General features: G+C 45.5%; 1 protein-coding gene across 7 annotated transcripts in view; it reads right to left on the bottom strand.

Annotated features, from left to right (window-relative positions):
- Positions 1-3,665: 3,665 nt before the first annotated feature.
- The window catches only part of FOXO3 (forkhead box O3), a 120,900-nt gene continuing 98,371 nt past the window's right edge, over positions 3,666-26,194 (bottom strand). For 6 of the 7 annotated variants that reach the window (XM_070559196.1, XM_070559195.1, XM_070559194.1 and 3 more), the window contains 2 exons: positions 22,848-24,280; positions 3,666-8,367 (listed from right to left, as the gene is read on the bottom strand). In XM_070559196.1, coding sequence (XP_070415297.1) covers positions 22,883-24,280 — 1,398 coding nt within the window. In that variant the 3' untranslated portion in view covers positions 3,666-8,367; positions 22,848-22,882. The remainder of the gene's footprint in view (positions 8,368-22,847; positions 24,281-26,194) is intronic. The other variant, XR_011522584.1, reaches the window with a different exon arrangement.

Raw genomic sequence — 26,194 nt, 5'->3', positions numbered from 1 at the left:
GAATCTGTGCTTTTATTGCTCATAGGTGCATAAGAAATTCTGGAAGGATACACAAGAAACTTTGGGGTGGGAGGAACTGACAGGGAACCAGACAGGGATGGGAAGAAAACATTCCCTGTGTATATCTATATGCTTTCTGGCTTTTGAATCATGTGAATGCATTACCTTTCAAAATATTTAAAAATACATTGCAACAAAATGAAGATCATTTTGACAAAGAAATTCCATAACTCAACTGCCAGAATGCAATGGACATTTGTCTTCTGGGGACAGGTCCCAGCATGAGAACCCTCTCTCTACTTGGGGGAGTTACCTAATGGGTGCATCTTGGTGGGAAGGAGAGCCCCCTCCCCCACTGGAGCGGGCCAGGGTTCCCAGTGCCCCCTGCCAGCAGGGGCTCGAGCAGTAGGTGGCTCAGGTACTCTTGATTTTGAATTTGGAGGGAGTGACTGAGGATCATTTAAAGCTTATTCATGGTGACAACAGTTGAGGTCCAGTGTTGAGGCCAAAAATGTGTCCAGGACACAAGAATTATTTCAATTTTTGCATTTCACCTTTTAGTACCTCTCCCCAGGCATAACTTACGCTGGCATGTACTATTTCTGTTCTGCTTTTTATTTTTCTTACATCAATATAGAAGGTTATAAGAGCAATGGATAATTACATTTCTAAGATATCTGTTATGAGAATCTGCTATGTATATAAATAGTTTTCATAAGTATTGTTTTAATAGATGCATAATATTGCTTTGTTCTGATTAGGTATTTCCTATACTATGATACTCAAGATGTTAATAGGAGGGAATTATGGAAACCCGAAGTTATGAAGACACAACTTTGCAACAATACTACTGTATTCATTTATCAGATTCCTTTTAAACAGTCCAGTTATGCCATTATCTCCGGTGCTGTTCTCCAGTACCCTTCTCCTTATTCTCTCCAGTCTCAGAAGAGACGTCAAAGGTAGCTTCTCCACCTAGGCTCTTTAGAAACGACATTTATCTTTATAAAAGTAATGCACTCACACAAATTAAAATAGTGCACAAGGTGAGGAGTTGAAAGTCTAAGTCCCTTGTCTCCATCCCCCAGACTTAACCTATACCAAGTTTCTAGTGATTTCTTCTAGATCAGGGCTTCTCAGCTCGGTTGGAAAGTTACAGAGCTGCCGAGCTATGGATCCCTCAGCCCTTGGGGGCAGCGTGTAGGGCCCGTAGCTGTGCGAAGCCTGAGACCTGGAGCAGCCTTCTCTGTCATCCCAGAGGACCATGTAAGCATCATTTTCTGTGGGTAGCATGTTGTGAAAATAGTCCTAGAATAACCGTAATTTCTCATTTCCTCAACATCCTCCTTCTAGGACCTACCTCCACGGTGTGCCCGAGGGCCCTTCCTGAAGGCCCATGGTGATCAGGTCCCTGACCTGCTGCTGGCTTCCCATTCCACTAGCAGAAGCCAAGTGACTTGGTCCAGAATTTTCTGGCAGCCTACTTTTCTTGCCTGACTTCTCACCTGTGTTCTTTGAGCTCTTTAAGCCCCAGACCCGCGACTCATTGTTTCCTGAGTACGATCCAGTCTTTCCTACCTCTTGCCTTTGTCCCTGAGACTCATCGCTTCAGCTGGAGAGCCCAACTCATTTCTGCCTTTCTGCTCAAACGTTCACCTTCTCTGTCCCGTCATCAAACCCTTAGTAGCACTCGTGGCATTCATCCCCTCAGGAACTCACACCAGCAGGCCTACATATTTCAGTTCAGCCCCTTTAGGCCCATGTCTGCAGGACAAACACAGCGCCTGGAATGCAGTAGGTGCTGGTGGGATGGATGGATCCAGAGGAGTTCCTGCGCCAATACAAGGGAGTTGAGATTTTTCTTCCCCAAGTGGGAAGAAAAGTGGGGATGACCGTAGTGTTTCCAGCAAGTTCTCAGAGAAGGCAGGCAGAAACAAACAGTTTTGAACCATCACTATGTGATAGCCACTAGGCAGAACTACACACACACACAATCTAATTTTCTTCAGGTCTAAATATTGCTGATAGTCGTCTTCTAATGCTCCAATGAGGAAAATCCAGGTGGAAGCATCCATCTTCCTCCAGCTCCAAATGTGTCTAGTCTTCAGAACTCAGCACTGTCTCTTCTCTTTGATGGAGATGGAAGCAAGAGCTGGGCGTAGGGGTCCCCTTCTGAATGCTCCTCTCTTGATCTCCACACTTCAAATACCCTGCCAGTTCGCACCACAGGCTGAGCTGAGAGCACCCACGGCACCACAGACCTCCCCTACTGCTGTCTCTCGACTTTTCCATGTCCCAGGGGAGTGGCTGAGGTGGGTGGAGGGTCTGGCAGATAGTGGCTATGAACTCTACCTTCCTCTCTCCTTGACCCCTGTATTCCAGTGTTGTGTGGACGACTTGGTTGGTACCTGTCACATTTGCTTCCTTAAAGGCTTGTCCTGATTACTTGAACAATTGCAAAATCAAATCTCTAAAGAGTCTTAGAGATGAACTAGTCCAAATTCTTCCTCTTTTAAATAAGAAACTGAAGCAGGAAGTCAGCAAGAATTAGGTCTTTATTCACCAAGGTGGAGCAGATAGACTATACGTGGAGAACGAACTTACGGAGGGCGGGACACAGTCCTCGTTCTCTTGCTGCCCGTCACAGGGTCTGGCCCACTGCCAGTTGGGATTGACTTAGTAACTATTGATCGTTAAGCTTACTTTAACTAGTTTTTGGTTGAATTTTTACCTGGTTGGGGAGAACTCCACTGAGAATCTTGTGATAGCTGCTACTGGGCTTCCATCTTTAATCTTTTGGGAGACAGAATCAAAATTGGGCAGCAAGCTCAAATGAAATACCTTCCTCCAGTTTCCTTTGGTATTAGAAGATGTTGAGGTTTTATTTTTATAGGTAATTAAAACAATGGTAAGGACAAACTTATAAAAGTATGACTCTCCACCAGTGTGTAGAATGTATCCCAAAGGGCAAACTTCAAGATCTTTTTTTCACCTGCTTGATCTGAAGAAAGAGTTCATCATGTCGCTTGGGACACTGAACCAAATCCTAGGGAAATCTCTAAGTTGAATAATTTTTATAACACATCTATTAAAATGGAAAACACAACCCAAGCTACTCGCAATAGTTTTACAATAGGGTGAATTCCCCCCTAACTTGACTGAGAGTCAAATGTCTATGCAGAATATTTATGTCACCAGAAGACTGAAGTAGTGCGCTTGACTTTCGATACGCAGGAGGGCACTGTCGATGACCAATGTTCATCTGCTGGACTCAGAGAAGGAGGACCTCATTAGGGCCAAAACTTTGCCAGACAAATTCTCTGACACTCAGTGAAGGCGGAGAGTCCACATCCCGTCTCCCCACTTAGAAGCTGCCCCAGGGCGACATGACTCAGCGCACGCCAAAAGTGGCTATCAGCCACCATGACCACCACCATAAATCTGCTTTTATTAAACTGTCTGGTTGTCTGTGGAGGTCAAAAGTGGGCCAGAGAAAAAGTTTGCTCCCTCATCTAGATTGGAAATCTCACGATAGGGTATCTCAGCTTTGTGCCTCTCCTGGCCTGAGAAGCAATTCCACGGGAAGACCTGGAGATAAACTCAGCTATTTCATTTCTGGGGTTAAAGAAAGGGGAAGGGAGAACAAAAGACTTCTTGAAATAAGATAGAGTGTCATTGATGCTTTATTTACATGCGTCACCATCTCTTTTACAAACTAGATTACAGTTTTAAATGGAATACACAAAGCAATTATCTACAAACATCAAGGGAAGTAAGTACTGTATCTCTATTTCATTTGGAAAGGGGAAGAGTCCCAAATCAAACTGGTTTTGATTCTTGAGAAGAAAGCTGGTAGAGTTAACCCATGGCAACATACGGTTAGACAAAATCCTCAGTAAGAACTCAATATGATAGTGTTCGCTTTGAAAGAAAGGATGAGGTGCTTCAAACCTAAGTATCAGCTGCTTGACTTTAGGTGTCTGAATATGGCCATGCACCATATTTCATTCTAGTTTGTATGGGGCATGAGCAAGAAACTGAAACAGATAAGACAGTTTGTATTACAGATACTGTATACAGACTTTTTTTTTCCATTCATGCAACTTTTTTTCTTAAAAAAAGTTAAACATGTGAAGCCAAAATGCACAATACATTTCTTTTTAATATTAACTAATTTTTCTGGTCCTCTTTCACATCTGTTTACATTTCCCGTGTACATCATGTGCTAGGACAAGTATACGAGAGAAGACTGATTGCCAGGCAATGAAGTAATTTTAGAGAAGTAAGTGACCAGACAGACAGTTTTTTAAAGCAGCCGCACAAGTATTTCTGGAGTGTGGCAGAGGGCTCGGAACCAATCATTCACCAAAGAAAAATACATAGAAATAAAACTAAACAAGAGGAAAATAGTTCATTCATTCAACCTGCATAAAATGTTACCCACAAAAGATTTAGATCAGATACAATCCACTCTTTTCAGTTCCTTGGGCATCTGCTTTCAGATCTTGACAGACATGATTTCACAAGGACTTCATTTTCCCCTCCTCAGGCCCTGTTCCCCCAGTCTCCAGGAGAGGCTGGCTTTCTTGTACCTCTTTGCCAGAGACTGTATTTCTAAAAAAAAATTTGCTTAATTTTTTTAAAAAAAACATTATGCCTAATCACACAATGTTCCCAAATACAGCAGGAAAAGGGAAATCAGAGTTCAGAGCTGTCAGGGTTTTGTTTCTCCTTTTAGAGAGAAAGGGTAACATTTTTATTTCCCCCGCCAGCCCGTGGCATCAGCAAAAACATGGGACTGGCTGTCTGACTGCTTTACTCCTTCCAAGAGATTCAAGTGTTCCTTATTCTTTAAGTGGGGTTCTTCAGGGAGGGGTGAAGTCTGTCCCTATCGTAAGTTCAGAAGCCACCTGAAATGTCACCCTGAGATCGGGCATACCTGTCCTGAGCAGTGGGCCATGAGGTCCTCTCCTCAGGGTGGGGGAGTGACACACACGTAATTCCAAAACTCAACACCAAACACACGCACACAGTCAACCTTGGACTACGTGTGTGCATGATCCTCCCGTTAACAGGAAAGACAGACTTCTGAAATTTTTCAAAACATGTGTTTTAGCAATCATCATATTGTGGAAGAAACGATAAAGGAAACTGACCTCAGATTCATGCCCAGTTAACGGGGCACACTGCACCTGGAGGTCAGTCCTCACACAGGGACAGTGAAGGCTCGGGATACAGCTCTTTTCTAACTTCGGTAAAAGGGATCCGGTCCTGGAGCCCAGAAGAGAACAACAGGGCCCCAGAGTGCATGTCGTGTTTTCAACATTGGTTATTTTCCTAATTTCCCGTGAAAAAGTGGAAGGCTCCCTAGCGCAGCTTATTTAGAGGCTGAGGGTAGCCTCAGATAGCTCTCAGGATGCAGAATTCCAGCTGTCGAGCCCCCGGAGGCTCCTAAATATTCCACTGGGATGCTCCAGATCAGGAAGCTTACTGCGAGGGACCATGACACTCAACTCCACATGGGCGCCAACAGCTGGCCCTTTCTGAAAGCAGGGTCTCAATATGAGAGACAGAAGGCTGAGGTCACACCTCTGCCCAGTCTGACCGCCTTGGAACCCAGCTAGTCTAAGGGAGCCTGGCCTCTGGGTGGGTGGCCAGCTGAAGGTGACCAAGGGTGTGACTGGGGCTGCCATGATGCTGGACAGGCCTAACTATTCCATTCTTGCCTGACCCCCTCCTGGGACGGATGCTGGCGCTTGACTTTGCTCTGATCTCAGTTCTCCACAATGCTCGACACGTAGATGCTGTTTGAGTTTAAAAAAAAAAAAAAATTCAAAGCACCCTCCCCCTCCACTTTGCCGATCTGCTCTGTGGTTGCCCTGCTCTCATGCCGCCTCTGTCCTCCCTCAGCTGTTTTAGATTAAGTCATAATCTGGTTCTAGGACATTTTGTAAGACATTCTGCCTGAAATCTAACAAACATTGGGGGGAAAAAAGAGAATAAATGAGATGCCACATGTCTGAAAGGAATTCAACATTTTCAAGTCGAAACACATTTGAGGGTTGCCTTTCTTACTCTCAAAGCAGCTCCCGGGGTGTATAAAACTGCAAAGGAAATTGCCATTTTTAGTTTGCTTGTTTCTTCGAGCTCTGGAGAGAAATTCTCAAGGCACTCCTGTTGGAAGCACTCCGGATTCTCCCTCGTATCTGCTAGCCCCGCTTACCCCCCACTACTGTCGCTGTCTCTGAACTGCTCCCACCCAGGGCAGCTGCATTTAGGACCCAGACAGGCAGCCCTCTTTCACCGACACTGACAGTTCTTGCGTAGAGCAGACTCCCAAAGAATCGAGGAAGTGGCTAGCATTGTTATAAAGGAACATAGTAAGCAAAAGTCTGTCTCACTGACAAGCAGACCACATGAATAGAATACATATTTTTAAAAATTATACGTACTTTTAAAATGAAGATTATAAACTTGTAGCAGTTTAGAAAAGGTGATATGCTACAGGTCTACCATAAGCACAACTGCACGACAATTTACAGATTCCGGAAAAGGCAGGGTGAAATCAACAGGGCAATTGCCCAAACAGGACAACCCAAGCGAGATGGGAGAGACGTGTGACAATACCAAATGGAACTTTCATGATGCTAGGAGCTGTTATCACCACCAATATCACCCCCAGAGGAATTATAAAGAAAAGGTGCACAAGGGGGCCCCTGGTGGCCGGTGGTGGGTGCAGGGGGTCAGGTGGCACGTCTGTGTTGGTGGAAGGGAGTCGGTGCCCACTGCACAGTGCAAGTGTCTGCGAGGACTCATGCAGGGAGGTCTGTGCTGAGATACTAGCCTGTATTCCTAACGTCCATGCAGGATGTTCCATTTTTGTACTGTACATGATAAAATATATTTATACATTTATATGCCTAATGCTTTTTATGCAAAGAAAAGTCTTCATATATCACTTTGGAGAAGTATGTATACGCTGTGCTAATCAGAGCATCGTTACACCAGTTTCATATGTACCAAAGGTGTTCCCAACTAGTCTGTCTACCAAAGAGGGTAACTAAGATAATCACACTTCCCAGGTTAAACAGAAAGCACCTAGACAGCACCATAACTTCTTGAAAACAGAACAAAATGAAATCCACGGAAGCAGGAAAGTGGGGGGAAAAAGTCAAAACTTCCCTATCTTGTACTTCCATTGTGTCACTTGTACAATTACGATCTAACCTTATATATATAAAAAAAAATCAGTTTGTATGCTATTGCCTCTCACTCATACACATCTAGAACATCAGATCATACACAGCAAAGCTGAAAATAATCAAGGGTGTGTATTTAGAATAGTGACTCGGGTTTGTACTTTTCACACATTTCTCACTGCAGGCTTAATGCTCACCTGTTAAGTTCATTTCTTCTGCAAAGCAAAACAGGACTACTTTTTTTTCTTGTCTTTTTTCCTTATAACTAAATCCTTTAGTGGCATTTGGCAATGAGTAGACAGCTGAGCTGATCTGTTCTTTGAAAAGATCCTAATTTCTAACCAACACACCATCACTGTTCACTGCATTAGCTGAGGATACTGACAGCAGACCACAGGCCCTACTGATCTGGCAACTGCAGACCAGGTGTGGGGGGCTCGGCCCCCAACCACCCTGACTCATTCCTGAAACTCACTGGGTCGGATGCCGAGCTTCGTTCGGTCTGCCCATGCAGGGTTCAGTTCTGGACTGGTGCTCATGGCAAACAGTTGTGCCATTGTTCGGTTTCAAGAAAAGGATAGTTTTCTACCAAACAAAAGAAGAAAAGAAAATCCCCCTCTAGTTTATGTAATTTGTTAGTTTATGAAGTTCCACGGGCTCAAATGCTTGTGACGCCCACAGCCAGAATGGTAACTGGTACAACATTTTCCTCCTGTTTTTCAATTTGCCAGGGGAAGAGTGATTAACATTTTAACATAAAAATACTGCCAGTTAATGCATGTGAAAAACTCAGAAAGTCAAAGGAAAACAAACACAAAAACAACACTTAGAACATCCCATAAACCATCGAGATATTAAAACACCACAGCATTGCCCATGGGGGCTCACGGTGTGCTCTGGATGAGTGTGGGTGGCGGTGGGTGCTGTCCTTCGCTGGCAGGTGGCTCATCACCCCATACAAGGAAGATTTTGCATACTTGAGAGAGAGAGTTCGGTTCCAGGGGTAAGTGCTTCACCCAGGGTAAGGGGCCGTGAACAGTCTCTGCTGGGTTAGGAACATGGTGCAGGATTCACAAAGGTGTTAAGCTGTAAACGGTATCACTGTCCACTTGCTGAGAGCAGATTTGGCAAAGGGTTTTCTCTGTAGGTCTTGTGTCAGTTTGAGGGTCTACAGGAGGAAAGCAGAAAACCAGAGACGATTACGGGCATTTAAGCAGCAAGAGTGGGCACTCAGCATCACGCTTCATCAGCCTCCCATCTCCTCACCCACCTCCGAGCCAAGGGGACTCAGAGCAAAGCTGTGTCGCTCCACCAGCTCCAAAGAGCCTTCAAACCTAAGGACAAAGCATGGAGATGACTTACCTTCTTTCTGTGCCCGATTACAAAATGCTCTCAAGTTGAAAAGCCTAGAGGAAATGGGCCCATGCCCTTCGGGAGGTTAACAAAGACAAATGAGGGGTGCTGTAGTGGGTCCTTTCAAGTTACTGATGTCCAGGGTGCAGGTGGGGTTTTGCTCAGACTTGTGGATTGAGAGTTTCCTGGGACACGCAACTTTCATGCTAAAACCAGGGAAGTTGGTCACGCTAAGCAGACCAGCTGTGCTTTTCCGGTTCTCCCTCACTGGCTATGTGGACTGACCTTGTTAACCACTCTTCCACTAACATCCCAATACCAGGGGAGATGACATGGCCACTTTCCACAAAGGCTTAAGCAGTCCGTGCTGCTGGGTGGTAGTAATCTTGACTTGTGTCACTATAAAAGGAGTAAGCAATCTCTGAGTGGGCTGTTTTAGGAATTGGCCTTTTGTATTAAAAATCTGCAGAGGAAAAAAAAATTATATACCATACACATATGGCCAGAAAGAGCTCCTACAAAACATCCCTTTAACAATGAACAACTTTACTATTATTATTTTGCCTCCAACAGTCTTCAATGTAAGGCACAAAAGAGGTGCTGTCAGAGCTTCTGAATTTACACAAGTCAGACTTCGTGGGACCACTGAGTTAGGAGACCTGGCAGTCCTCAAGTCATAAGGCCTTCTGTTTATGGAGACAGTGTCGGCTGGCATGGTAGGAAAAAGTGGCTCTAGGCCAAGAAGTGGATAGAAAAGTAGTAGTGAGGCAACAAGAACTCATGATCTTTTCACCAGATAAGGTGAACAGTAATGAAAAATGCATCCATAAGGTTACACACACGTTACGACGTCTGCTTCTCCCCGCTTTAGAGGGGGTATTATCCTAAATTCACTGGGAATCTTTACAAGTGTATTGTGACTTCACTCTCTTCTGTGGCTGGACTGGCTGGCAATCTTACCTCTCACTACCAATAGTCAGAAAGATGGCAGGGCTTGGTATAGGTAACATTCCATACCCATGGCCACAGTTCCCCTTGTTGTGGCTCCAAATAGAAGAACTCAGGTTGTTCGATCCGAAGCAGAGACAATAAAGCAGGACAAGGTGGCCCCTTCCTCCTACTCATCCCCAGTCTTTAGCTTCCCTGGCTGATGGCTTTTTTGAGGTATTTTGCTTTGTAAGGGTATGTGACATTATCCTGGATTAGAAAATAATGGCCTGTTGATTTCAGAGGCAGAAAAAGCTAACATAGATGCAGCTCTCAGAATCTGTGAGTTTAGCCTGCCTAGGATGCTGTTCTAAGTACTCCACCTGGCAGCCCTGAGCATGACAGACAGGGGTGCACACAGGGTGCCCTGGAAGGAGATTCAGTTTTTTCCTTCATAGTAACACTTAATAAATCACAATCTAACATCACTATGCAATTAGTCATCAGGGGACTTTGGTCCCCAAGTCCCGATCCTGACTTACCGCAGGCGCCACGGGAAAAGCTGTAAAAGTATTACCTAATTCAGACCCCATCCCCCGGTTCCCTCTGGTGTTAATTATTCAGCCACGGAAACCACTGCGTACTGGAAAGGTGACACACTTCATTCCCAAAATACAGAGGCCAGGTGCACAGCCTGCTCTAATGCAGGGGCTGGGTCAGCATAGGATGGAAGGAGGCAGAGGGCACCCATACCCCAGTATGGCATCACTCTAAGCAGAACAGGGCATCAGCCCCGGAACCAGGGGCAGGAGGCCCTCCTTGGGCAGTCTGGAGCAACTAGCAACAACAATCCCCAGGCCAAATACCCATGCCCTCATCAAAGGACCGGAACCTTCCGGGACTTCATCATTAAAAAGGAGATACACTGATCACCACTCCTTCCCCTTCTGCAGAATAGGCGTGGGTCCCTGTAACGCTATGTCCTGGAGCTCCCCCAGGGGCTCCCAGGCTGCTCAGGATCTGGGTTTTGTACCTAGCGGTTAAGCAGAGAGACCCAGCCTCAGGTTCAGAGGCAGCTCTCACAGGAGACAAATTTCATACAGAAACTCCCACTCCACAGAACAGAAAGGCGACTTGTTTTCTCTGTGATAGAAGGAAAACAGATTGTAAAATATTATGAAAACATAAAGGAGCCAGATAAATGTTGAACAGAAAAACAATCATCCTTCCAAGAGGAACGCCAGCATCACCATTCACTAGGAAGACCTTAGGATTAAAAATAGTCCTAAGGAAAGCAGCTCCACGTCTGCCTTCGATTTTTAACTGCTCTTTGGTTGCTCAACGTTCGCACGTGTTTATCTGACTCCATCAAAGGCTGGGAGAACACAGGGAGCACGTGAAGTGAGGAGACCAGCTACTCAGCTGGGGATTTAATGATACTTAGGTTGGGTACAAATTTTATGGCTTTTGGTGAAGCTCCCATGATTCTTACATTGTTTAAAGATGTTTTAGTTAACTGCGAGGTTTATGTGTATATGTTGATGCCCTTCCGAAGAAATTTAAAAACGCATCAGATTAAGAAAATGTTTGGAAGGAAAAGGAAGCATAGGGCTAAAGGGAATTACGGCTATCACTTTGCAGTCACTAGGCAACAAGATAACTAATAATAAATGTGAAAATGTCCTGTGCCATTGGTGACTTTTACTAATACGAAGGAGATCTCCTCCTTCCCCATCTAAACTCAATAAGTAAGTTTGAAATCAGGCTGTTGATGCAAGGAAAATGAAATGGGGAAACCAAATGATGAGGCTCATTCTAAAAATATCTATGGATGCTGTCATCTGGGCTCTGGAGAAGCAGGTCCCTCTATAATCTTGGCATCTATGGGGAAGACAAGTTTCTGCCTCATTATCACCGCTAAATCACATGATGTTCTAAGAAAGGGCAACGCCTCCAAAAAACTCCACACGTAACACAACCACCCCAATCAACTTTAATCTGGGAATAAAACATAAATGTTCCCATTGCTGTCCTCTCACAGCTTAACTCCACCGTGATACATTTATATTTCTCAGTAGTGTTTTTTTATCTTCTTGGCAGAGAGGAAAGGAAGAGGACCCCAATGCCAAATAGGACGTGGAAGGAAAAAGAGCCAGCAGGATGAAACTCTCACATCCACAAATCCACAACGTTACCCACTGCTTTCTTAGCTAAAACTGAGATGTCTGGGGGCAAGTCTGCCAAACAAAAATTAAAGTGAAGCACTACTTTCCTCACTCTTTAAACACAAAGGTAATTTAAGCCAAACTTGCAACCCCTGGGGCAAACTGGGGACTAAATATGGAACATGTAGGATAGAAAAGTAAATGAACTGGAGTTCACCCAATCTGACAGGGAAGGCTCATGTGGAGTCCAGAGAACAGGTGTGGATTTCAGAGTATCACCGTACCATCCCTAAGCAGAGAGCCAAGAAACGCCTGCCTGCCACCATCTCTGCTCCACCCCTGGAAGGATCTAAGGGACACAAAGCCACCATGAGCCACAACCATCTGCCAGCATCCACCAAGGCTTCTGTAGCTGGTGTCACCCCCGGGAAAACAGTATTCTTGTAGGTGTTGGGATAGGTAGCCACGTCTAATTTAGGAGCACCAAAATGGCAACAGTTCCCTTGGAGTTCATCTTCACAGCCAAAACTGGAAGGAGCTCAGGAAAACATCCAATGGGGACAGCAACTCTGGCTTAATTTGGTAACTTTTCAGTATCTTCTAGGTCGGAATGGGGGATAAAGAGGAGTTAGGGAAGTACATGCAAACCAGCCTGGTGGCCGCTGTCAGCAGGGGCCTGGCCGATGAAAACCCAGCCCTCTGCCCGCAACACTGGCCAGAGCCATCCTCCATGACCGCCAGAGGAGGAGAGTTAGGAGGTGCAGCTCTACGAAAATCCACTTTGGCAAACGCTCTCAATTTGCCATTTTAGACCTGGAATAGTTTATGAGGGAAACAGAACAGGTATGGAAGTTTTGGCCAGGCAGGGGGCCAAATTTATACTGAGTTGAGGAGGCTCCCTAAAAGAAAGTCAAGCTTCCAGGAAATGCAGCCCAGAGGCTCTGGAGCCTTCTAATGGGCAAGTCTCATACTTAGGGAGAAAATGGGGATGTTACAGGGAAGCTCAAAATAAAAAGCTTTTCATGGCAAAGGCGACACTCAGGAAGAGACTGGAAAGACACAAAGCTATACACATTATTTAAAACACTAAGCTTAGTCTGTGTAAAAGCTTGACATGTCTAAGTACACCTCTCTACCTCCCAGTAACAAGGTGGCAGGTGAAGTCTGTCTGTGAAGGCTGGGGACAGGCCCCTGAAAAGCTGCTGCCCCCATGACACTTCACGACATGGACCTAGCGCAGACTGCCCTCACGCCAGCCTTTGTGCTGTGCTGATAAACACAGGAGATGGTGAGAAGCAGCTGTCCTGGCACTTCACAGCTGAGGGACAAAGAGCGGGGTGTCCCGCAGAGAGGCACCACTTCCCTGTTGCTTACACTGCAGGATCACCAATGGTTAATGTAAGTTTAACTTAAGAGTGTCCTAGCTCTGTCTGTATATTGGGGCTGGGATTACGTTAACCAATATTCTTTGGGCATCCAGAGTTAAATATGATGACTGACATGGCAGAAATATGATACCTGTTAATTTACTGTCCAGAGGAAAGTTGCAGAGATTTCATATTTTCTTAAGATTCTTAGATTTTTAAAACCACATAGAACAGCATGTAAAGTTTGGGATTATGTTCTTTTAAAGACTATGTTTAAGGCAAAATCCTTTAAGGGGCGTTTGGATCCTCTCTAGACTCATGGTTCTTTAACCTTAATTATAATATCCCCAAAGCTTAGCTGGCAGAGACCTCTGGGGTCAGGCTCCACTACCTGCTACTACTGATGGGAACAAGCCCGCGCGGCCAATGGGTCAGCTCAGTCACACGCTGCCTGCTTAGCTCTCCCCACCCATGTGAATCACCTCCAGCCATCAGACAGCTCCTCCAGCCCCACCTTCCCCAGGCTGTCCTCTCCCAAACTCCTAAGCCACTCACCTGGCATCTAATCATATAGTGCCCAGAATGGTTACTTTTCCAGACACTGAACTCTCCATATGTTGAACTCCCTGAAAACAGAGTAAAGCCTTCAAATCAAATCCAGCACTTGGGGAGCACCAAGCATTTTAAGAGCACTGTCTTAGACATGGTATTTGCCCTCAAGAAGTGTACATTCCAGTCAGGGACACACAATTTTCTTGATGTCCCAAGTAGCCTGGAAAGTTGAAATACAGTCATGTGTCGCTTAATAACATGGACACCTTCTGAGAAATGCATTGTCAGGTGATTCTGTCGTTGTGTGAACATCACACAGCGCACGTACATAAACCTAGATGGTACAGCCTACTATGCACCTAGGCTGTATGGTACTACCACTGTTTACGTGGTCCGTCCTTGACTGAGACGTTGTTATGTGGCACGTGACCCTAGAGAATAAGTGCACAATAAATGTTGGCTGAAGAAATGAATGAATCATCCTCCTGGAACAGCCCTCTCTTCTCCTCTGCCAGCTCAAACACTTAACACCCCTTCTGTGAGTGCTACAGCTTCCATAGTATCTTAAACCTACTCATGGGGCCAGCCTGGTGGTGCAGCGGTTAGGTTTGCACACTCTGCTTTGGTGGCCCGGGCTTCCCCAGTATGGATCCTGGGTGTGGACCTATGTACCACTTATCATGTCATGCTGTGGTGGCATCCCATACACAAAATAGTGGAAGATGGGCATGGATGTTAGCTCAGGGCCAGTCTTCCTCAGCAAAAAGAGGAGGATTGGCAGTGGATGTTAGTTCAGGGCTGATCTTCCTCAAAAAGAAAAAAAGAAAAGAATAAATCTACTCGCATTTGCTGAGACAATCTTATCTGATTTCAGGCAGAACCTACTGCATGTGGGACAAGACCCAGAATTTTAATCCTTTTTGGGAAGGATGGCTTCTGATTAAGTTTCTAAAACTCATACAGGATGAAACCACCTAAAGATCAACACAATGCACAATTTTAACATTCAACTAATTTTTTAAAAGTAATAATTAAAAAATTGTAAACAGTATTCAATAAAGAATTTACCTTCTCCCATCCTTCCTGTACATCCCACCATACACAACCTTTTATCATCAGTCCGAAAGTTAAGTCTTGCTACTCTAACTCTCAAATCGCTGTCATTGCTACAGTGATTCACGGTTTACAAAGAGAAGGGAACCCTAGTCCAGGAGGAAATGCTCAGAGCCATAAACCATGACCTGAATATCACAGTGTTTACGTTTGCTGGGTGTGGCCCATCCTGTGTGGCTCTTCATTGCATTTACTGGCTGGGAGTGGGGGGGAGAGCGGGGGTGGGGGAAGGGACGACAAGGACACCAGCGTCCAGCCATCCCTTCAGGCTGGGATGCCCCAGCTCCCTGGGGGCTGGTGCAAGTGTCAGTGTCATGTGCCAGCCCATCTAAGGGTTCCGCCACCAAGCAGGGGAGAGGGGTCTCCAGAGTCTTCTTTTCCTGCTTTAGCTACACAGGGGTTTGAGGACAATCTAATTTTCCCAAAAGTGATTCTGAAACTGAAAACACAAAGTCAGCTCCTTTAGTTCCACAAACAGTCCAGTCACTCATCTACCTCTATGGTGTGTCCAGGACATGCAGGTGACACAGGTCGCAGCCAAGAAGCAATCACCACACCAGCGCAACAGAGGAAGGAAACCAAGAAGGAACTGAAAGGAGGGTCTCAAGGGTGACTCTGAGACTGATGGAGAGAGAAAGGACAGTCCTGAGGTCAGTGCTCCGGCCAGCAGATTCCAGCGGTGAGGTAAACTGGCATCTCATGGGGCACGGTGGCCCTTATCTCCGCGTGCAGCCTGCACCTGCACTGCAGTGATAGGTACCTGGGGCTCCCTACCGTGGGGCCCCACCCCAGCCAGCAGGGTGACCTGAGGGGAACCTGATCGGGCTGAGCAGGGAGCGCTCTGGCTTGAGGCACTGGGTGGCCAGCATCATTTTCAGTTAAGCAAAGGGGAACCCTAACAGGCCTATCGGTCAACACTTACTTTCTGATGACTTACAGATATATTGGGCTGTACTGCTGCCTGCTCATTTCTGAACATCCAAACGACCAAGGGAAGTTCCAATAACATGGATACACGTGGCGGCCCGTGGAAATTAATTACAAATTTCGACCTCAGAACTCCTAGACTCCTACCTCTGGCCTCTCCTTGCCCATTAATTTCCCTTGAGGAGTCAAATCAAGCACTCCACACAGACGTGAATCTTATGGTCCAGACTACTTTCATCAGAAAGAGCCGGAGGAGAGAGAAGCGCGGGCGGGGCACACGACATACTGATAGGCAAACCTTCAACCAAACTAAAATGGGGCAATTAAAGTTTCATCTTCAGAAACACTGGAATTACCCTGTGAGGCCTTCATGACTAAGTAATTCTCATCCCTTAATAAATGAATGTCATAGATTTAAGCCAGAAAGAGGTTTATAAAAAAACAAAGAAAATCTAGGATTCCAGAGTAAGGACCATCTATTACCGGGAGAGAAAAAAAGAAAGCACAACCTCGGTAACCAAGGGCACAGCAGCTCTTCACAGACGGAGTGCGTATTTCAGCTCCAGGCTTGGCCCCCTTGTTTGGGAGGAAAGCTCCTGGAGAAGGACAGCCTATGTTCTCTGGGTTTTCACTGAACTTAAGAGTTGGAAGAGATCTTAAGGATACAGTGACCATATTTTCTGAACCCCAAACTGTGTCACATTCACCAGTAACAGGGTAAACCATCAGCTCTTCTCGGGGGGAGTCCATGGCCAGACCACTGCCAGCATCATGCTATTTATTGTGTGGTCATCTTTCTGCTCCCAAGAAAGCCCCAAGAGGACTGGAACAGCTCTTTATTTCTCTGTGTGGCTTGGGATGGCCTGGCAGTGGGAGGAGCAAGATCAGATTCCAGGCCCCCTCCCAACAGGAAGAGGCTACACTCTGAGGGAGTGGAGAAGGGGCAGGGTGAGGCTTCTCCCTTAGCAGTCAGGCCACCAGGCCCTATGGAGACCCACAGGCACCCTAGGGAAAGCTGAGGCCAGACAGCTCAGACTTCTCAGGCAATCCTTTAAAGATGCTAATGGAACACTCTGGATACCACATATAAACCTCCTCATCCCATCTGTGGCAGAAGCTCCCTTTGTTAGTGAAAAAACAGCCTCTCTCATGGGTACCCCCCAAGAGGAAAGCAGTCACTCTTTCTGCCAATAGTGTAGGACTGCCTTGCCTGCTTCCTTTATTCTGTATTAACCTCTGAAGCCATTTTAAGTAACAGTAAACAATAAATAACTCTTTCAAAAGTTGTCAGAGCAGGGGACAGCCCCATGGCCTAATGGTGAAGTTCGGCATGCTCCACTTTGGCCACCCAGGTTTGCGGGTTCAGATCCCATGCACAGACCTACATCACTCATCAGCTATGCTGTGGCGGCAACCCACATATAAAATAGAGGAAGACTGGCACAGATGTTAGCTCAGGGTAAATCTTCCTCAGCAAAAAGAAAAAGTTGCCAAAGCAAATTAGCCCCTATCAGAGCTAGTGTAAGGTATGTTTTCATTTTAACCCAATATTACAGATAAGCAAACTGAGACTGCGAGAGATGAGTGACTTGACACAAATCCATGAAGATGGCAGCCTTCGGCTACAAACCCACAGGCCCTTGGCCATATCACACAGACGTTATTTAACCTGGAGCGGGTTGCAGGGGAGGCTTTTTCAATCCACAGTTCCCCTCAGAGCAGAGCCCTAGGAAGAGTGAGGGGAAGTGGGTGGCTGGCTCACGTCCATCTGTGATGAACCAGCTCTAGAAATCAAACATAAACTACAGCGAGCATCCTGCAGGGCTTTTAACAGAAACCAGCATCTGGATATAGCCTGAACTCTGCCCTATCAGCACGGAGCTCCTGAACTGTAGGGCCTATGTTTTCATCCTCCAGACAGACAGGTGGGATGGACCATGTGATAATGGAACAGGATATTTGAAAGCTGGGTTGTGGCAGAAAACCAGGCACATAAGCCTGCCACACACCCATGGGTCCTATGCTCCAATCCCGCAGGTAAGGCAGTGTTTTCCTCTATGACAAATGGTCACCACCACCACTGCCATCACCTTCCCAACCATGCATTCCTTGAGGGGGAGACCCTATTTTATTTAAATCTATCCTCTGTGCCCAGTGCAGTCAGGTACTCAATAAATGAATTTTGTTTAATGAATTCAGGCTTTTCTGGAGCACTTCTGCCAAGATGGGGCCTACCATTTTGCCAGGCAGCTAGCTCATCTAAGAGTAGAACCCACTCCATGGCTGGAGAAAAGTTTGATATATCACAAGGGCGTACAAAAAACTCAACACGAATCGAGAGGAAAAGGGCAAGGAATCCACTTCTTAAGGGGACTCAAGTCTTTCAGTAGCACCCTAGGGCAGGATTTCTTTAGGGGTTCCGTAGAACGCTGGTTCTATGGCTTCTTGAAAAAAAAGGATTTGATTCAAGACATCCAATAAATTCAGGAAGCATTGCAATCCTACCCAAGAAGGTTTATAATGTGTATTAACTTTTAAGGCTCTGAGAAGTCCTGCTGGAAATAACCCTATTTCACTTTAACATGGCATTCTTCAAACTGATATGAACACAGAACCCATTTTCCACTTAATAGCCACGAATATCTTTAGGATCTACCATTCTGTGAAACACTAACCTACAGGACCTCTAAATATCTGAAGTGTCTCTAATTCACAAAATTTCAATTCGTTTTAGTTTTTGAAAATTTAAACTTCAAAACAATATGGAGGATGGGGAAAGCAATGTTTTGAAACTAAATGAACATATCAACAAACCAGGGTGAAGTGGGTGATGTCTCTTAGAAGGTGAGGGATCGCCATCTTGGAATGAAAATCTAGTGCTGAAACATGCATCTCCAAGGCAGGGAAGAGAAAGCAGTGAGCAAATATCCTTCCACTTGCCCCAGGGCCCAGGCGGACGTCTGGCAGGCCAATCTCTTTGGCAATGGCATAGAAGTGGAAACCGACAGCCCCCTTTTTCCACCTCTATACCGAAAGGTAACCTGTGAGAAGCACAGGTGGTGCCTGGGGAAGGCTTTACTTGTAGAAATGTTATTTATACAATGTTGAATATTGAGCATTATGAACACTCTACAAAGAAGCATTTAATGAGAGCTTGAAGTTCACAGAAATTACCAGTAGTAATTCTGGTGATTTCACCCCAATTTATTTACATTCCACCTATGCTCTGTGGCCAAAAAGAGACCTTCCAGAATGCCATTAATAAATGCAACTACTTGAAGTGAGAGCCACTCAGGTTCTGTCCCAATGCTTAGCAGGCTGGCCAGAGGTCACAGGTGCATTAAAAACCCCCACAGGCCCAGGAAGGGTAGCTGTGGTTGTCACCGCTTTCCCAGGACAAGAATGTATGTAAAGAGCGTACCAGCCTCTGCACAGAAACCCCTTTTCACAGCTGTGTCAATTTTCCTTTACTGCTGTCAACACTAAAAAGATCCAGACAGCCATTCTCCCCAGGAATGACAGTTCAGACTTCAGGCTTTTAAAAAAGGTAAGGATAAAGATTCCTACAGATGCAGAATTCTTGAGGCTGAACTAGACTACAGTCCCAAAGGCAAGTAACACAGTATATTCTCCATACAATATGTACAAATTCACATTTACCATACATTACATCCCCTAAAACAGAAATATCTACATCAAGAAAAACACGACATAGATAGCTTAGATTGTCTGCATTTGGTTAGAATTCGTCTTATCCCCCAACATGAATCTTTAAAGACATAATAGAATCACAACATTCAAACATCAGTCCAAGAAGTATCAAAGATTTCCTCCTTTGGGGACGTAGCCTGCATATCATTCTACCTGGCCTCCACACTGCAGCCTGCCGTTTCCACACGAGCGCACCGCTCTCTCTTTATGGCTCCATCTCACAGACAGAATGTTAGATTCCAGGTTTACAATGATATGGACTATGCACCTTTAAAACTCTATGATTCTGTCCTCTTTTGACAGACAAGAAACCTACTCTTCTAAGAGACTCATCAGTAATGCGGCCAGTGACAGAAACAGGAAGAGAACCATGCCTCTCCTCTCCATGTGGCATTTCCTGGTTGATGTTTTCCAATCCTTATCATAAAGTAGTTGAAACAGAACTAAATACTGGGCTGCTCCCTACTTGGGGTCTCCAAATGCCAAAGGATGAAGATGAATGAAAGAGCCTGTGAATTCAGGCATCTTTTGCCAAGAAAATAATGGTGAGACTGAAGCTGCGTTCCCCCCGAGAGGACACACGTCAGAAGGCTCCCTGGAAGCTCAGCCTTGCAAGCACCACTCCAGCTCTCTGACATCGATGCTCCCAATTTGGGCAGCAAGTACATGCACCAAGCTTTATGAGTCCCTGAGAGAAGAAAGTGCCCTTCACACCCCAGTAGCTGGCACTCACAGAAAGGGATGGTTATTTTTTTTCTTTTCCAGACAGAGCCAGAGGTCAAAGCCTTTTACACACGGTCTAAAATGAATGACATGTGTGAAACACCCAACCCCCAGAGAAGCATCTCACCACAGCTCTTCAGCAAGACTGTCTGTCAACTGGACAGGACTTCACAACAAGACGGCTCCAATTCAGGGTCACATGACCTTCAGTTAGCAAGCCAGGAAGTGAGTCTGAAGAACACCGTGACTCGTGGTTTAAAAAAAACAAAACAAAACCAAGCAAGTCCTTATGGAACAACTCGTTGGAAAGCTAGGATGCTTAATTTGGGAGAAGTAAGGTCTGAGATTGCGACCTCAGGCCTGTTTTGAGAATTTAGGAAGGAGTTTTCAGTAAAGTGATAGCCGTAAGTTTAAAAGTAAAGAATACACTTCAGGCCACACGTGCTCCTGGCTGTTCAGAGGAGCAATTTGTTCCAAGTGAAATGGAAATCCTGAACCCAGAAACCAGACCCCTCCACTCTCTTTAGGATGTTTCCTCTCTTGCTCTGGTCATACTGAACTAGTCCACTTTCAGGAAAATCTGGTGATTTTTCATTTTTAAATGAAGAAATATCTTCTTAAAACAACTTTCCTCAAAATGTTCTAAGAAAAAGGTGATTAAATGACCCTAAGGTTTCATTAGGGTATTATAATCAAATGCATTATCCCAAAGGTGGTTATTATCAAAATAATAATGCATTAAATATGTTTTAAAAACTTAAGTATTTAAATCTCCCTTAAAATATTTTTATACAATCTTTTAGAATTACACATACACAAGAAAACCCTGCTATTCAACTAAAAGTAAAACTTTCATTTGAAAAAATCAGAGAAAAACTGATCGTACATTTTCTTCTGAACTTATTCTTTTCAATGAACTAGAAAGCAGCTTCCTTACAACCACACCGAAACTAAAATTTCAGTCTTTAGAAACTTGTGTCTTTAGAAACCACGATCACATTCCTCTTAAAGGAAGACACATTACATATTCTTCTAAAAGCCAAATAATCTAAATTTCTCAAGGCAAGTCACCAGTCTGAGTTCTGGGATGGTACTGAACCGTGGGCATGACACTGTGTCCCCCTATTCAGCTTCCATGACAGTCTTTTTACCATCTCAAGGGCAATTAAATGACTGAAAACAGATGTCTGAGTTCTCTCAGGGGCCTGCTTACGCCTGGGAAAGCTGAAACGCTTTAGCATCACAACACTTTTGACATTCCCCTTTCCACAACTACCCATGAGCTGGAGTGAGTCACCACAGGAGTCCCTTATAATTCCCTCTCCAGGGCAGAGGGTTACACAGAGCCCAGGTTTACAGCTTTGAATCCCATTTCTCTTTTATACCATTGAACGAAGGGTGTTAAGCAGCTGGCTGAGATTAAAAAAAAAAAAGAAAAAGGGAGCTGGGGCACCGAACAGTGCCCTTGGACATGGGAGGGGCTGGGGGTGCAAACCTGTTCCTAGAAGACCCTAGTGCTCCTCTTTCTTCTTGAGGAGGAAAGTTCCAGGGCAAGCTTGTTGTACTGTCTGTTACTCTGGCTCCAGCTCAGAGCATTTCCTATTTTTCACCATCAAGAGAAAATGAGGAAGGACTATATAGTACAAACTATTCAAGAAATATGGATTCTGGGTCTAGCTGTGCAACCCTGGGCAAACTATTTAACCTCTCTGGACTCCCTGCTTACTCATCTGTTAGTTTGTTTAACTAACGACGCCACACATATTTCAGCCCACTGCAGTTTTACAAAATCATTTTCACATACTTCAGTGCATTTGATCCCTGCAAAAACCCTGTGAAGTAACGGGCTACTATCCTCATTTTCTAAAACTGGAAATTGATGCTCAGAGGCTAAGGGACATAGTCCCGATAGCAGCCAGAAAGCAGCACAAGCGGGACTGAGCCCTCACCATGGGATTCCAGTGAAATGCTTTTCTTACCACATCTTGTTGCCTGATCCTTCTGGTTCCAAGAGTTTTCAAACACTGCAGTTTAAAAAATCTCTGTCACCATTCCCAGCCCATGTCACTCTACTGGGAACCTGACGTCATTTATACACTGGGGAACAGGAAGCACATGAGTAAGTGCTCTCTCACAGAAAAACTTCTGTTTTCAATTTATTTCTTTTCCTCTTTTAAATACTAAGACGTGGGGTGCTAACTAAAAAAGATGCTTAAGACTATGGTGAAGAATCGAATACATCTTGCTTCTGATGGAAAATACTCATATACGTAAGACTCAAGAACATATATCGCGCAGTTAAATTAGAAGTACCTACAAATCGTTACTTTACTGGAAAAAAGGATGAAGAAGCCATAACATGGAAGATCAACAATGGCTGTGTTGGACCTGAGAGTCTAAGGAAGTCCTCTGGCCGGGCATTAACCTTGAAGTTTGTGTGACCTAAGGTCCCCCCTTCCTCCCTTGCCCTTCCACCATCATCCATCCATCAGGCAGGGGGCCCTGTGCCACAGCTCAGCAAGGGCGACTGGATACAAAGAGGAAAGAAATCTCTGAAATGTATGTAGTGTGTTCTTTTCACCGGCAGTAAAATTCCCGAGCTGTCAGCAAATTATGACGAGGGGCACCTGATAGCCCTTTCTGTTTATCAGATAAAACTCAGACATAAACTGGTTGGGAGCCATGTTACTGTGCACCAACTGCTCTGCGGTTCTCAATTTCTCAATGTGGAGTAAAGTTCAAAGCAAATAAGAAAGCCTCCCCCAACCATCCCACTGGGTTATTATTATGCCATAGCGTTGGGCACTGACCTGCTTTGCCCACTTCCCCTCTCCTCAGTGATCCTTCAGCCTGGCACCCAGCTCTGAGATGAGGCCTGCTTAGCACCAGTGAAGTTCCCCACGTTCAAACCAACAACGTTCTGTGTGGAGATGAGGGAATCAAAGTTAAAATCCAACCCATCAGCATCCATGAGTTCACTACGGATAATGGACTCCATGTCACATTCCAAGCTCCCATTGAACATGTCCAGGTCCAAGTCACTGGGGAACTTCTCATGGCCCATGACGGGAAGGTTTGCACTAGTTGAGTACAAGGAGGAGCCTGAGAGAGAGTCTGAGAGGGTTTGCATAGACTGGCTGACAGACTGCTGCTGGTGTTTGGCTGACCCAAGGCTGCTGGAGTCGCTCAAGCCCATGTTGCTGACGGAATTCGACAAGGCACGGCTGCCACCGAGAGCGCCCTGGGTTTGGTGCTGGTGGTGGAGCAAGTTCTGATTGACCAAACTCCCTTGGTTAGGCTGGGCAGCAAAGGACATCATTGGGTCGTTGCGAAGCATCACGTTCCGGCGGGAGTTCTGGGCGGACACAGCGGTGCTGGCCTGAGACATCAAGGGGTCCGACTGGGTCATCATGACATCACTGTGGCTGAGTGAGTCCGAAGTGAGCAGGTCCTGGAGTGTCTGGTTGCCATAGTGTGACATGGAAGAGAAGGTAGCTGGCTTGTTCTCTTGGATGGTCTGCATGGGCGACTGACGCAGAGAATTCAGAGACGAGGGTCCAAACACCGTGCTGTTAAAGGAGCTGGTGGGAGAGCCCAGGCCGGAGCCCTTGGTGGTGTATGGGAAGCTAGAGCTCCGCTGCATGAGCCCTCCAGGGGGCGATGGCTGGGAGGATGGGAGCGTGATGTTATCCAGCAGGTCCTCCATGAGGTTGTCAGCCAGCCCATCATTCAGATTCATGGTGCCCGCCATGTCGGTCAGCCGTGGCAGCTCCACGGTGCATGGCTTGCTTACAGAGGGTGACAGGCTGGCTGAGCTGCTATAGAGCATGGGGGAGAGCGGTGCATCATCATCCTGGACGTCATCCAACTCTGTGCTTGCCAGGATGGGTGACAGGCGGCCGCTGACAGTGCTGGCATTGGAATTGGTGCGTGAGCGGAAGTCCGTCCATGCATCCAGCTCATCGCTGCTGCGTGACGTGGGGCTGCCGGGCCACTTGGAGAGCTGGGAGGGACTGTCATCTGCTGACTCAGGGGCTGTCTGCAGGGCTGCCTTCTTCTTGGCTGCGCGGCCACGGCTCTTGGTATACTTGTTGCTGTTGTCCATGGAGACAGCCCGCCGCCGTGGTGCCTTCCCGCTCTTGCCCCCATCAGGGTTGATGATCCACCAAGAACTCTTGCCCGTCCCCTCGTTCTGGACCCGCATGAACCGGCTGTGCAGCGACAGGTTATGCCGGATAGAGTTCTGCAGAGAGAAGGGAAAACGCAGAAGATGAGCCAGAATGCTCCAAAACTGAGCACCCAGAAGAAATAATCAGACTCCTTATTTTCTTAAAAAAACTTCTCAATTGCAGAGGCTTAAAAACAAATTTAAACAGACGAACACCTGCAGGACCCTCCTTGGCTTAGAATTAAACGACGACATTGTAAACGGCAAGTTTTCTATGTAGGAGATGGGAGATGGTTTCATATCCAGGAGATGCCGGGAATGTGTAAGTTCACTGACATTGTTGTTCCAAAATTCCTAAGTTTTCTTGTCCTTTCTGTAATTGTATTTCCTATACTGAAGTTCACACTTATAACTTATTACCATGTCACTCCCTGCCTGCACTTTGCCACATACCTCCCTGGCTCTAAGGGTAATCAGTCACCTGGGGGCTATTTATTCTGTCATCGTCCCCTCCCTCACTAGCATAGGAGCAGCGTCTACCTTTTCTTAACCACTTCTATGAACTCAGAACTGGGGCGAATCTTCACCCATCCCTTCTATGATTCCGTCTCCTCCTGCCACAAGGTCACACCCGTCTGGCAGGCTTAAGGAAAAAAATGGCAGAGATGACAGAAGAAGTAGGTGAGCCTCCCATTCAGAAAAATTCCAAATAATTTATACAGATACTCTCCCCTCAAGGCAATGTGGTCTGAGCATAATAACTTCCTTCCAAAGAGTACAGGAGGCAAAATGGGAAAAAGAGTAACTGTACAGTGGAGAAACCTGACCAACACCCTCTCAGCCAGGTGATCAGGGGCAACATCAACAGGATAAGTCATGGTTATGGCATGTACTCAACATGATGTGATGAAAATGGTACCTTCCTCGGTGTCTTCCTTCCAAAATCCATCACCCCCAGTCTAATCATGAGAAAAATCAGACAAATCCCAATTAAGGGACATTTATGAAACGCCCGTCCAGTACTCCTTAAAACTATCAGAGCCAAGAGGAGCCTCAAGAAGCATGATGACCAAATGTAATGTGGCCTCCTGGGTGGGAAGCTGGAACAAAAAAAGGGAATTAGGCAAAAACGGAAATCTGAATAAAGTAGGGATTTTAGTTAATAATAATGTATCAATATTGGTTCATTAGTTGTGACAAATGTACCAAACTAATATAAGATGTTAATAATGTGGGAAAACAATGTTGGGAATATGAGAACTCTCTGTACCAGTTTTGCAACTTTTCTGTAAGTTGGAATCTATTCTAAATTAAAAAGTTTATTTTTTTTTAAAAAAAAAAGAGAAAGAGGGAAAAATAGCCTCAAAACACTAATGCCTACACCCATCTTGCAAGAATCCTCCTCCTGGCCTGGCAGATAAACCCAGTTGACAGGGATGACCCAGATTTAGTCCTATCTCTGTCACTGACCAACCACGTGACCTTGAGCAAATCACTTAACCCGTCTGCAATAACCGCAGCTCTCCATCTTCATTACAGCCATAATAGCATCCAAACCATCCCGCCCTGACAGCAATGACGTAAGGCTGATACATGATAATATACTTCAGGAGCCAGCCATGCTACGAAATCAGGGTGTTCGTATGCCATTATAAAGCAGAGTCCTTGGTGGAAAGAGCCCACCACCTGGCGTGAGCTCATTTGAATCCGTAAAATGCCTCATGTGCAGTAAAAGAGAGGAGTTAATGGTATTCTCCACATCTGGAACAGCACCTGCAGGCCAGATGAGTTTTTATTTGCAAGTTAGACACACACGATATTGCCTGATACTGTATATTAAATACGAATAATCCTAAAAGTTATCATAGTTTTAAAAAAATTGGCAATCACCAACTGTATTTATGGAGAAGATACAAATACATGTGTTCTCCCAGAATGTTTTTAAAACACAGCAAGTCAGCGGGATTTTACCATAAGTAAATAACCCAA

This window comes from Equus przewalskii, chromosome 9 (assembly GCF_037783145.1).
Source record: "Equus przewalskii isolate Varuska chromosome 9, EquPr2, whole genome shotgun sequence".
Classification (NCBI taxonomy): Eukaryota; Metazoa; Chordata; class Mammalia; order Perissodactyla; family Equidae; genus Equus; species Equus przewalskii.
Note: the sequence above shows the minus strand (reverse complement) of the source record. Positions and strands in the feature narration are given on the sequence as shown.